The sequence below is a fragment of the Rhineura floridana genome, chromosome 1 (genome assembly GCF_030035675.1).
Source record: "Rhineura floridana isolate rRhiFlo1 chromosome 1, rRhiFlo1.hap2, whole genome shotgun sequence".
In the NCBI taxonomy this organism is placed as follows: domain Eukaryota; kingdom Metazoa; phylum Chordata; class Lepidosauria; order Squamata; family Rhineuridae; genus Rhineura; species Rhineura floridana.
This window is the reverse complement of record NC_084480.1, coordinates 308,722,345-308,735,652: the sequence shown is the minus strand read 5'-3', so window position 1 is coordinate 308,735,652 and position 13,308 is coordinate 308,722,345. Positions and strand designations below refer to the sequence as shown.

Here is a 13,308-nt window from a genome sequence, read left to right as displayed (position 1 = left end):
AGTAGAAACTAGCCTATTGTACAAAAGCGAAATCTACACTTGTTGCTCTGCTCTCCTTTGCCTCTGGCCCTGCCAGCCCCTGCCATGTGGCCCCCAGGAGGTTACACAGAAGGGAATGCGATGCTTGGGTTTGAAAAGGGTTCCCCACACCTGCCTCTCAGCAACAAGTATGGAGGGAGGAGAGAACGGAGAAGGAAATATGCCCCACAATCCCACTCTATGGTGTGGCATACTGTGGAATATACATTTGGAATACTGTGTACCATTCTGGTTGCCTCACCTCAGAAAAAAAATTGTAGAGCTGGAAATAGAAATGGGGTTCGCTGCCTACTTTTGATCCGCTTGAATTCAGAGAGTTTGGCTTTTGTTGCTGATTTGCCCTTTTTTCCCCTCCAACTGCTTCTGCAATTGCTGATCTGCTGATACTTTTACGCAAAAAAGTAATTTTTAATTAAAATGGTTATGAAAATGCTTTTGGTTATTCCACTTTTTTCTGTTCACGTATCAATTAGGCAGATAATGGCCTAAAATTGAAGGGAGGTTAATGGATGTAAATGATGATTGGTATCACTTAGACAGCAGTTAAGAATGTATCAGCTTAGAGACAGTTATGAAGACAATAACGTAAAATTCAGAGTGGATTTTTTTTAAAAAACCATGCTGATGACAGCCACAAGAAATCAATGCCGGTCCTCAAAGACAGCGGATTGTCAGATTATGTAAAAATCTGGTACTAAATCTGATTTAGCAGATATTCTCCCCTATCGCTAGCTGGAAAGGGTTCAGAAAAGGGCAAACAGAATGATCAAGGGGATGAATGAGGAAAGGTTGCAGCATTTGGGGTTTTTTAGTTTAGAAAAAAGGCAAGTCAGAGGCCATATGAGAGAAGTGTATAAAATTATGCATGGTATGGAGAAAGTGGATAGAGAAAAGGTTTTCTCCCTCTTAATGCTAGCACTTAGGGCCATCCAACTGACTGTTGGAAGATTCAGGACAGACAGTGCTTCTCACCGTGCATAGTTAAGCTATGGAACCCACAAGGGGCATTGATAGCTACCAACTTGGATGGCTTTAAAAGAGGATTAGACAAATTCATGGAAGATGCTGCTCTCAGTGGCTACTCGCTGTGATGACTACGCTCTCTGTCCATAGTTGGAGGCAGTGTGTTTCTGTATACCATTTGCTGAAAACCACAGGAGGGGTGTCTCCTGTTGCACTTAGGACCTGCTTGTGGGCTTCCCAAGGGCATCTGGTTGGCTACTGTGAGAACAGGATGTTGGACCAGACAAGCCATTCACCTGTTCCAATGGGCTCTTCTTATGTTCTTATTATGCCGGCCCTGATGGACCATCAGCCTCACAAGTTGGCTTCTCTGATCTGAGGGAGAATTCGGGACAAGAAAGATTCCACAATCTTTTGCAAGATAATCCACAACTGATCAGAGGAATTAGTTCCTTATATATATATATATAATTTTGTTCTGTTCTTATTGCTAACTTCATCCCATAACTGAACTATTTCAAGTGTAATGTTTAATCAGTAAAAGTGTAATCAGTAACAGGCTGTTAGGACAATCTCTCTAAATATTTGGTTGTGCCTTCTTGATAGTGACGTAAAGAAAGAAAAGCCTCAATAAAAGAATTGACACATAAGGCGAAGAGGAAATGGGCACTTTGTTAGCTTTGTAACAGCTACAACCCTGGGAGTTGATTTTATCCTTATATGCCTTCTTGTTTAATAGTGAAATCACAGCCGTTATGACAGGTGGGGTAGGTGCCAAGGGAGGGCTTCTGGTAAAGCAAGGAGACCCTCATGCAATCCCTGGTGGAACATCTGTCTGTAAAGATTGGGTCACCTACGTTCAGAGCTTGAGGGAAGGTGTTTGCCTTCACCTTATGATTATCCTTACACCCTGTGCTTTTTTTTTACTTATGACAGGTGTGCGGAATCTTTGGCCCTCCACTTGTTGCAGAACTACATCCCTGGCCATTGGCCATGCTGGCTGGGGCTGTTGGGAGTTGTAGTTCAGCAACATCTGGAGGGCTAAAGGTTCCCAGTTGTGACTTATGGGTACATAGAAAGCTGATTTACACTAGGTCAGAACATTTGTCCATCTAAAAACATAAGAAGAGCCTTGCTGGATCAGGCCAGTGGCCTGTCTAGTCCAGCATCTTGTTCTCACAGTGGCCAACCAAATGCCTACAGGAAGCCTGCAAGCAGGACCTAAGCACAACAGCACTGTCCTATCTTCCAGTTTTCATCAACTGGCATTCAGAAGCATATTGCCTCCAACAGTGAGGTAGTCCTCCATCATCTACCCCGGAGGTAGCCAACATTTCCAGATGTTGCTGGACTCCAAAACCCATCAGCCCCAGCTATCATGGCCAATGATTGGGGATGTTGGGAGTTGTAGTTCCACAACAACTAGAGGACACCATGTTGGCTATCTCTCATCTGATCTTGCACCAACATCTCAGGCAGAAGACTTTCCCATCACCTGCTGTCCAATATCTTTTTAGAATCGCCAAGGATTGAACCTCTGAGAACTTTTGCATGCAAAGAATGTGCTGTGCCATTGAATTAGGAACACAGGAAGCTGCCTTTTACAGCATCAGGCCATTGGTCCATCTAGCTCAGTATTGATTACACTGATTGACAGCAGCTCTCTAGGGAAGCAAGCAAGGGTCTTTCCCTGGACTCGGCTGCATAGTCCTGTCCTTTTCATCTGCATAGTCTCGCCCTTACTTTTGTTTCTTGGTAACACTAGAGTTTGATGGAACGTTGAGAAATGGCTTTTATACAGCTATATCTATAGTCACACTGGCACTTCCAAAGCTTCAGCTAGTGCAGTTTATCCTTCAGTACGAAACCCCCACACAGACCACCTCCTCCTTCCTTTTCCATGGGAGAGCAATTGGTCGCGCCTGTGTTTTGCCTGTGCAAATGTCAATGTTGAGGACAATGATTTAGAATGCCTTTCTTTGCTCGCCTGAGTGAATTAGTGCTGGGGAACAGTGCAGGTTTCAGCTGTCTATGGAGAAACACAGAGGGGGGAGGGGGAGGTTGGGTTGGACAGGGAGCACAAGCTGCCCACCTGAGATTTATGGACAGTTGTTACTTCCAGCCCTCGCTCATGATGTACGAGGAAGCACAGAATCACAGGAGTCACATTTCCAAGTCTTTCAGATGCCATTTGACTCTGCATGGTGAAATGCCTTCTGCAATCACGTCTTTCAAGCTTACACTCGTGTGACCATGATTTGTCTTGTGAGAGACCTTATTTTATTTTATTTGGAAAGTCTTTAGACAAAAAAAACCCCTCTTTGGGTTAAATCGAGCTCTTTCCAACATGTGCACATGCTAAAGTAAATGGAGCAGTGGAAAGCTATGTGGTTTTCCACAGTAGTTCTGCATGTAAGATAGCTTTAGATGTTGGCCTTATACATTTAGAGCACGTCCAATGCACATTTAAAGCACATGACTTTCCCCAAAGAATCATAGGTACTGTAGTTTGTTAAGGGTGCTGGGAATGTGTACCTCTGTGAGGGGGGAAACCACAGCTCCCAGGAATCTTTGAAGGAAGTCTTGTACTGTGAGTGTGTGTTGGACATGCTTTAAAGGTATGGTGTGGATCTGCCCTAAGTGAAGTCTTGGATCAGGGGAAGCGGGACTGGGCCCACTGTGCTCCACTGGTCCACACTTTCATCCAAAGCTGTGAGCGGAATTGGCACAGCTCTGTTCATACAGCTTCAGAGAGTGCAGAAGGCCAGTAGGCATGATCCCAGTTTTGCTTATGTTGTGTGATCAGGGTTACTGGGGCACTTTGGACAACGTTTTGACTGCCACTGTCTTGCTTTCCTAACCATTGCCCCCTTACCTCTTGGGGCTGATGGCAATGGCTGCTGCGCATATCTCGACTGCGGGGGCAGGGAACCTTTTTTCAGCCCAAGAGCCCCATTCTCTAAGGAGGAACCTTCCAGGAGGTGTGTGCTGGTAACGGGCAGGGCCAGAGGCAAAAGTAGGTAGAGCAACAGGTGTGACTCTTCACCTTTGTACAGTAGACCACGTTCCAGTGGCACACAAGTAGAAATTTCTCCACACACACACACATCTTTCCTTCCTCTATCCAACCAAGAAAGAGGCATTATCGCAGGCCAAGGACAGCTTCTGGCCAGGCAAAAGCACTCGAGGGCATGGAGCAGGGCTGGTGAGCGGTGCACGAAGGGGGCATGGCCTAGGGAGAGTCCCAAAAAGTCCCATAGAGAGGCCCGGGGGGGCTGCATTCAGCCCCGGGCCTGAGCTTTCCTACCCGTTCTCAACTTGCATCCAGTAGAGGCTGACAATATTCAGAGAATTGCATTCAGTGCCGAGTAACTGCAGAGGTGGTATAGATGGGTGAGAATTTCGGTTCAGTTCGCATGTCAAGCAGAATTTGTCAAATTCGTAATTTCCGAAACAATTTGGGAACCGAAACACAGCCATCCTTTGAAATTTGCATTTATTACAATTTTGGGATGCAGTTCGCCAACTAATCCACATTTACGAAAATGCATATACTTGGGGAAAGTGTGCATAAAAATGAATACATGAGCGAAAATAACATGCAAAAAGGCATGAAATGGTGAGAAATGGCTTGCAAAAATGTGTACCTTTGTCAAAACCGCCTACAAAAATGTGTTTATTTGGAGAAATTCGCACTAAAATGGTGGAGAATTTTCATGAGGATTTTTTTAAAAAAAAATTCACAGATCGCTGTAGAAATGTAGAGGACTGAATTTAACATTGGACAAGTGAGAAACTCGGAGAACCAAAACAGTCAGATCTTTCCATCCCTGGTATAGATTAAGTGAAACCTCCCCCTTCCCTGCAAAGGAAAAAAAAATCCTTCGCCTCAAAAATTCTCCCCTATACATTTTGATAGGGAGAATTTTCCCGAATTTTCCAGAGGCATTTGGCTGGGCACCATTGGAAAAACAATACTGGACTGAATGGACCTCGTTCCTGTATGGCTTCCAGCAGTATTACCTGGGATATTTAGAGAGTGATCACCAATAGGAGTATAGGAAGCTGTCTCATATGGAGTTAGACCATTGGTCTATCTAGCTCAGTATTGTCTACACGGACTGGTAGCAGCTCTCCAGGGGTTCAGACCAGAGTCTTTTCCCAGCACTATTTGGAGACAGTGGGGATTGAACGTGGGACCTTTTGGGTACAAAGCATGTGCTCTACCACTGACCAAATGTTTTGCATTGTTTCAAAAGCCTGTGCATATAAAACACTACAAAAAATGAATTCTATCACTCAATTAGTTTGAGAGTATGTGGGAATTTTTTTGGCTCTACTCTGCACGCATCTCCTTCCAGTTCAAAGCATCATATCCAAACCAAAATATCACAGGTTGGTAAGGTTAGGACAGAGCTCTGCTTGCTGCTGTAGACATTTGCCAGCTGCCAATGCAGCCTGAGCTAGATGGTCCAATGGCATCCTCAGAGATTCATCTGTTGTTGTGAAGCAGAGGCATGGAGACTTGCTGTGGCTACTCCAGAGTTCCAACACGTCCTGTTATGAATATTCTGTAGCAGTAATGGCTTAATGTAAGGGTATACGTCATGAAATGCTTGCAAACTGTAATTTTTAAAACACAAAAAGAGAGAGAGAGAGACTGTGTCACAGATACATTACAGAACATCCCGCAGACGAGAGGCTCAGCTTGCAGAGAGCGGAGCCTTAATATATTGAAAAGGCCTCTGTGAAAATTTCTCGACCCCAGAACCCCATCATGGGAGCCACAGAAACAAATGTTCCAATGATTTGCACCTATAGGAGTTGGAAAATGAAACCTTTTATTAAATGGAAAGATCCTTTAAACTCCCCAGTGAAGTTTCTCTTTCTCTTTTGTATTTCCAGGTGGAGAAGGAGCTTTCAGCAGCTTGCGTGAACAAGGTTTTTGACTGTCAGTTGCCTGGAATGATGCCCTTTGAATGAACTAATCGGCTGCCGTAATGAAATAATTTTCAAGAAAAATGTGACCTTTCTTGCTTAAGCCTTTTTCAATTAAGGTTTCTCTACCCCCAGAGCAAGGGGGGGAAAGTCTCTTTAACACTGTTAATAATTTCCTTTCTCAAACGGATTGGGTGGCAAAAAAAGAAAAAGAAAATTACAGTTGTTTGTTTCAATTAAACCTTTGGAGAAATTAGCAGCTGCTCAAGGAGAGCTGAAGAAAAAGAGATTTGAAAGTGGACTTTGTTTCGCTTTGTCTTGTAAAAGAAAAAAGAAAAGGGATGGTCTGTGTTCACTTCATTTCAGTGGCTCCAAGGAGACGACATGCAGGCTGTTCCTTCTGAACAATAAAAGTCTTTAAACTGCTGCCCGTGGCCTAAACAAAGCTCAGAAAAGAAACCTCCACTTCTACTTACCTCAGTCGCCGGCGTTTCACTCAGGCGCCCAGGTGCAGTAAGGCCACAAGCCAAAATGCTTGCCATCCGGAAGAGGGGCCTGAAAATGTTTGTGCTTGCCTTACTTTTCATCGTCACCATCACATCATTCTTGCTGAACTACACAAACAACGCAGTCATTGTCACCTGGGACCCCAAACATCTCGTCTACCAGTTTTCGGAGCAGTTTAAAAAACTGATGAAATACACCCGGAGGCCTTGCAGCTGCAGCACGTGCATTTCCGAAGAAGGGGTCTCACTCTGGTTTGACGAGAGGTTTAACCAAACTATGCAACCTTTTCTGACTACACGGAATGCCTTTATGCCCGTAGAGAGCTACAATTGGTGGCTGGTGAGTGTAGACGGATGGAGCTGGCCTTTTTGGCTTCTCTCGGTTTCTCAGTCTTAAGTTCAGCAATTTTCAGTTTGTTTAAATCCTCGTGAAAATTCGTCTGTGTTTTCATGCAGATTTCTCCTAACAGACTTTCTTTCTGCAGAGTTTTGACTACAAGACACATTTTGCAAGCACTTTCCCCCCAAATAATGCATTTTTATGTGTTATTTACATGAATGTGTGCATTTCTGAGCACACTTTACCCTAGTACACACATTTTTGTACACATTGTTTGGTTCAAGAACTGCATTGCAAAATTCTGGGAAGTGAAAATTTTGAAAGATAATTGTGTTTTGGCTCACATGTTGATTGGAGAAGGGCAAATTAGGCAGTTTCTCATTAAAATCAAAATCAAATTTCTCCCCCATCCTTATTGGTGATTAGGATGGTGTGTGTGCGTGCGTGCGCATGCATGTATGCATGCACACACACTTGAGTATGAAGTTTGGCAAATAGAAAGCAGCTCCCTTTTGTCTGTTGAACGGTTGTTTGACTCCCATGACCCACAATTACATTTTTCCTTGATGTGTAACAACAAGAGCCACCACAGGCCCAGACAGAGACATTATTCCTTTTAACTGACACACATGCTTGTAAATCTCTCCCAGTTTGGACAAATGTCTTGGTGTTATGGAGCTGTGAGATAACATCTTTGCCTTCTAAATCGACACACATGTTCCGCCTCTGGACCTCTTGGATGTTCACACTGCTGGATGTAATGTTTGCATAGGATCTAAACAAGGAAAGTAAAATGTTCATAAGTCCCAACTGTACAGTCATTTCCCAGATTTGATATGGGCTACCAACTGCATGGTTTACACAAGTTGGATCGTATATATGTATGCTTGTAGCTTCTGTGTCAAAGATGGGAAACCTGTAGCCTTCCAATTTAAACCTGAGATCTGTCCCATCCAAAACAAAGTCCCCTATATGCATACACATCTGCACTATACATTTAAAGCACTGTTATCCCACTTTAAACAGTCATGGCTTCCCCCAAAGAATCCTGGGAACTGTAGTTTGTTAAGGGTGCTGAGACTTGCTAGGAGACTCCTGTTCTCCTCACAGAGCTACAATTCACAGAGTGGTTTGACAATCAGTATCTTTTCCTAGAACAATCCATTCAGTTTTGTTTGTGGGATGGTTGTACGACAATGAGCATTTGTCCTGATTTGCTTGCAGGTTGTTTATACATCTTCCAGTTGAACATTTGTCCATCCCACACATTTCAGTGCATTTTCCCCTTCACTTTCATAACCACAAAAAGTTTTTAAGTGGATTTATTGCACTCAGGCGACAGAGCACTTGCCCAAATTTAGATTTCCAGTAAGCTCTTGAATCTCTCTTGCAGTCTGGAGGCACCTAAGCTTAGTGACCATGCAGAGAAACATTTTGTTCCCCGTGGTATCCAGTTTCTGTGGCAAGTCGTCCTTGAGAAACCTCTCGTGTGTGTGGTTTTCCTGATGTCGGAGGGACCTATTAAATCTATGCTCACAAAAAAAGCCTACCAAACCTCCCCAAAATCAATAGCATTAGAGGCAGTGTCCGGATTTTTTTATCGCCTCTGGTTTCACCAGCTGGCTCATTTCTTATTTCACGTTATAATTGGGCTGGGGTGGAGGGGGAACAGCTGCGGAAAGAACTTTTGCTTGTTAATAGATGTTCACATTTGCTTGGAAGGAAGAGGCGAAAAAAAAAACATTTGGAAATTTCAAGTCAAGGTAGAACTTTGCACAACAACTTTTTAAAAAAAGTTTTTTTGCACATTTATTGGGGATGGTATTCTTAGCTTTTGTCCTGTCCTGGTCTTGCAAGGCAACAAGGAACATTCCAGGTGAGCAGCTTCCTCTGATGAAGTCTGCAAGTAAACTGGATGTTTTTATGCTTCCAGGGTCAGATCACCCAATGTAGCCTCCACCACTTCCTTGAGAAATGGAAGAACCTGAAGGGGCAAGCCTCTGGCTTGAGGCCTAGCCCTCCATCCTCACAAGTCCCTCTGAACACATTGCTCTATCACCATGAGCAGGTGTGGGTCACTGGGATGGAAAGGGGCAGGTACTCAGGTGTGAAGGCTCCATGCACATGGGATCCAGAGATCCTGACACAGGGGGAATCTCAGGCTCAAGAGCTTCTGATCCACTGGGCTGGGATCTGGGCTGTCCTCCAGTGTTGCTGGACTGATGGATTGGATCGGCTTCTCTGAGCTGAAGTCAGAGTCCAGGATGCTGCTCAGAGCAGGGTCCTGCCTGACAGCTTTAGTGATACTGTTCAGTAGCTAAAGGTCCATCATTAAGCCGCCTACCTTTGACGCAGTTAGGTTCTGTGAAGAGAGAGTAGAGGGCAGATTTCGACCTCTCCCCACAGTGTCTCCAAATCCAGCACTATCAAAGTAAAGGGAAAGTGTTGACTTTTATAGGAGAAGAGACAGAGGTGAGCTTGAGGACACCACTGGGGTCCTGAGCTCCCAGAGAAAGCAGCCGCTCATTGTGTCCCCTCATTGACCAAACCAACAAGCAAGCCCAGCCTGAAAGGTTTTACGCGGATCAGACCGTGCCACCTACTCTGTTCTGACCTGTTGATGTCCAAAAGGCTCTTTCAGTGAATCCTTTCTTGCAGCTCCTCTGAATATTGTGGAGTGACTCCTACGTTCTTCTTTACAGAAACTGCAAGGAGAAAAGAACCCCAAGGGTTTAAATGAGACCATCCACGAGCTGTTTGAGATCATTCCTGGAGATGGAGACCAGCTTCTGGAGAGAAGTAGTTCGCGGTGCAGGAGATGTGCCGTGGTGGGAAATTCGGGTAACCTTAAGCAATCACAGTACGGCCCAGAAATCGACAGCCATGACTTTGTGTTCAGGTGAGTAAGTGTTCCATCAACACCTCTTTGTCGTTGAAAGCAAAATAACACAGATATCTCTATCATGAAGGTTAAATAGGTGATATCTACAGCTGAACCAAACCACAGCTGCTACTTACAATTTCCAGCCTGTTATTGCAAACTCTTGATTCACACATACCTTCCCCTCACTCAGGTGAATAGAGGAACCGACTCCATTGGAGAAAGGCCTGTGGCTCAGTGATCAAGCACTTGCATCACATGTAGAAGGTCCTAGCAGCTATGGGTAGGGCTGGGAGAGACCTGTCTGAAATACTGAAGAGCTACTGTCAGTCCGTGTCAATAATACTGAGCTAGATGGACCTCTGGTCTTACTCCGTATAAGACCCCTTCCTGGGTTTCTGTGTTTGAGTCTCACTCTTGCCAGATCTCAGCAGAGCTTGGAAAAGTTACTTTTTTAAAAACTACAACTCCCATCAGCCCCAGCCAGCATGGCCACTGGATTGGGCTGATGGGAGTTGTAGTTCCAAAAGGTAACTTTTCCAGGCTCTGGATCTCAGACCCTTAGGGCTGCTCTGGATGTGGCTATCCCACTTACATTAAATAAATAATGTCAGATTTTTGTTTTGATATACTGGCCTGTAACAAAAATAAATAGATAAAACCCAGGGCAGTTTATGGAAAAACTAACAGGCAAGTCGTATTGGGAAATAGGGCGCTACATTACTGCCCTTCTGCCCATTCTCCTGGAGGGAGCACCCTTGTCTTGCTCACACTCCGTCGTGTATAAAGCAGCTCACATTCAGAAGTCTGAAGCTGCAACATCCTTTAACCTAATTCGAACAAGCCTGAGTGGGGCTCCTCACTGCACAGTTCAAAGTAATCCAGAAAACAACTTTGTCAGATGGCAAGCTACACACACACACCACCACCACCAGTGTACATACTACTGTACTTACTTTGAACAAGGTCCAACTACTTTTACGAAGTGTGGCTTTTGTGTTCTTTCAGTAGCTTCAGTGCAGAGACCCACGTCAGGGTGAGGTCCATAAGAAGTTGCCTTAAACAGACCGCTGGTCCACCCAACTCAATACTGTCGGCACTGACTGGCAGCAGCTCTGTAGGATTTCAGGCAGGAGTTCTCCCCAGTTCTACCTGGAGATGCCACCAGGGAATGAATCTGGGATCTTCTACATGGCAAAAAAAACCCTGCTCTGCTTTTATGGCCTTTCTCCTTATAGTAAGAGATTACTAGTGTATATACCTCTCTGCACTGTATGTTTAAAGCAGTCTCATACCACTTTAAACAGTCATGGCTTTCCACAAAGAATCCTGGGAACTGTAGTTTGTTCAGGATGCTGAGAGCTGTCAGGGGACCCCTACTCCCCTCAGAGCTACAATTCCCAGAGTGATTTAACAGTCAGTCCTTTTTCTGAGGGAACTCTTAGAATTGTAGTTCTGTGAGAGGAATGCGGGTCTCCTAACAACTCTCAGCTAACCCTTTACAAATTACAGTTCCCAGGACTTTTTGGGAGGAAGCCATGACTATTTAAACTGGAATAATAGTGCTGTAAATGTATGGTGCAGATGCGGCCTGTATCACTTTGTTGTTGTTATGTGCCTTCAAGTCGATTACGATTTATGGCGACCCTATGAATCAGTGACCTCCAAGAGCATCTGTCATGAACCACCCTGCCTGAATCATTAGATCTACCCATACCGTGGCTTGCAGAAGTGGCACACGGGGGTGCACATGTACCCACTGAGGTGTTCCCTGGCGCCCACAGGGTCCCTCCTCCTCCTGAATTTATGCTGGAAAAACCCTTCCTTAGCTAATAGAATTTTTTTTCAAGTCTAACTGGGGTGGGGATGGAGCAATTGGGGGGGCGGTTTAGAAGAGGAGAGTTGCAGTGTGTGTGTGGTGCCCATGACAGTTTTGCATGTGTGCCTAGGAGCCCCAAAAGACTGACAACCTCTGAGATATATAGTGGCAGTTCCCATGTGTGGCAAAATTATTCTGCTCCCAGTCGAAACCCCATGTAACTCCTTTTTTAAAAAAAATCAAATATAACAAAAGGGGGAAAGAAAAGGATTATTTTAAAAATGAAATAAGAAAAAAGACTTTTTAAAAAAAGAAAACACCCCCTCCCAAAATCAGCTCACATTGAAATGGAAATGTACTGTCTTCAAGTCGATCCCGACTTATGGCGACCCTGTGAATAGGGTTTTCATGGTAAGCGGTATTCAGGGGGAGGGTTACCATTGCCTCCCTCTGAGGCTAGTCCTCTCCAGCTAGCTAGGGCCCGCTCAGCTTGCCACAGCTGCACAAGCCAGCCCCTTCCTTGTCCGTCACTGCCTGCTGGGGGGCAACTGGGCTCCTTGAGACTATGCAGCTTGCCCACGGCTGCAGAGGTGGCAGGGCATGTAACCCCTGAGCCACTCACTGTGGGGGTGATCTTTAGCTGGCTCTTTACACCTAGGAGACACGAGCAGGGATTTGAACTCACAGACTCTGGACTCCCAGCCAGGCTCTCCTCCCCACTGTGCTACACCACATTAAGGATACAATAACCATCAGTACATCCATCTTAAATTAAACATAGAAATTAACATAACTACAGATGTCCAAAGAGGTGTCTGGACTAAACTGATATCTAAAAGACTTACTCCCAGGTAAGTGTGTATTGGATTGCGGAACTTACTCTGTTGCTGTTTTAATAATTTTAACCATGTTTTTAATTACTTGCTTTTAACTATTTTACTGATAATTTTCATATTTTTTTCGTAAACGGCTTAGAGGCTTTCCACAATCAAGCGGTATATAAACCGTGTTAAATAAATAAAAGAAATTAAAAAGAAATATGTTCAAATGCAGCCAGGACAGTGAGCTCCTCAGACCACCAAAGTATAAGTCTCTTAGTGACATAAGAGCTTCCAAAGCCCACTTTTGTCCGTGCAACTCCTTGATGTTGACTGCTTTCCCCGGCCTCTCTCCCCTCCACCCTTCTCTTTGACTGAAGAATGAACAAAGCCCCAACCTTTGGTTATGAGTCTGACGTCGGCAGCAGAACTACTCACCACTTTGTCTACCCGGAGAGCTACAAGGAGCTGGGAGAGAATGTCAACATGATTGTCATCCCTTTCAAGACCTTGGACCTGCGCTGGGTCGTCAGTGCCCTCACCACAGGCACCATCAACCAGTAAGTGAATCCCAACAGCTCCAGCAGAACAAGGGCAAGGAAGCTGACCGTACGTTAACTTGTTTTTTCCCCATGTGGTAAGATGGCTTTCGCTCTTTTCACTTGCCTGCATTCGCCTAAAGAACAGCGTCTTCTTTTCTTACAGTGGCCAGTCAAGTGCTTTTGAGGCTTCCAGAAGGAGGGCATTAAGGCAAAAGCCCTGCTATCCTCCTCCAGCAGCTCATGTTCACAGGGGTGGCTGGTGCTCATTGGGACTGGTAGGGCGGAAGGCAGAGAGGCCCCCAGTAGGTGGAGCCAGAACGAATGATAGGCAGAGCCAATGGGTTTTATTTTTGTCCCTTTCCTTCTCCCTGCTGAATTCTACAATGGCAACACTGAGACGAAGGAGGATCACCCCTTGGACTGGTTGGTTGTAAGCAGAAAGGCAGGTGACGGCTAGCTGAA

General features: G+C 44.9%; 1 protein-coding gene across 5 annotated transcripts in view; it reads left to right on the top strand.

Moving 5' to 3' along the window:
* Nucleotides 1-13,308, top strand: part of ST3GAL1 (ST3 beta-galactoside alpha-2,3-sialyltransferase 1) — a 140,555-nt gene that overhangs the window by 107,750 nt on the left and 19,497 nt on the right. For all 5 annotated transcript variants that reach the window (XM_061606950.1, XM_061606943.1, XM_061606939.1 and 2 more), the window contains 3 exons: nucleotides 5,908-6,786; nucleotides 9,489-9,685; nucleotides 12,685-12,864. In XM_061606950.1, the coding sequence (XP_061462934.1) occupies nucleotides 6,472-6,786; nucleotides 9,489-9,685; nucleotides 12,685-12,864 (692 nt within the window). In that variant the 5' untranslated portion in view covers nucleotides 5,908-6,471. The remainder of the gene's footprint in view (nucleotides 1-5,907; nucleotides 6,787-9,488; nucleotides 9,686-12,684; nucleotides 12,865-13,308) is intronic.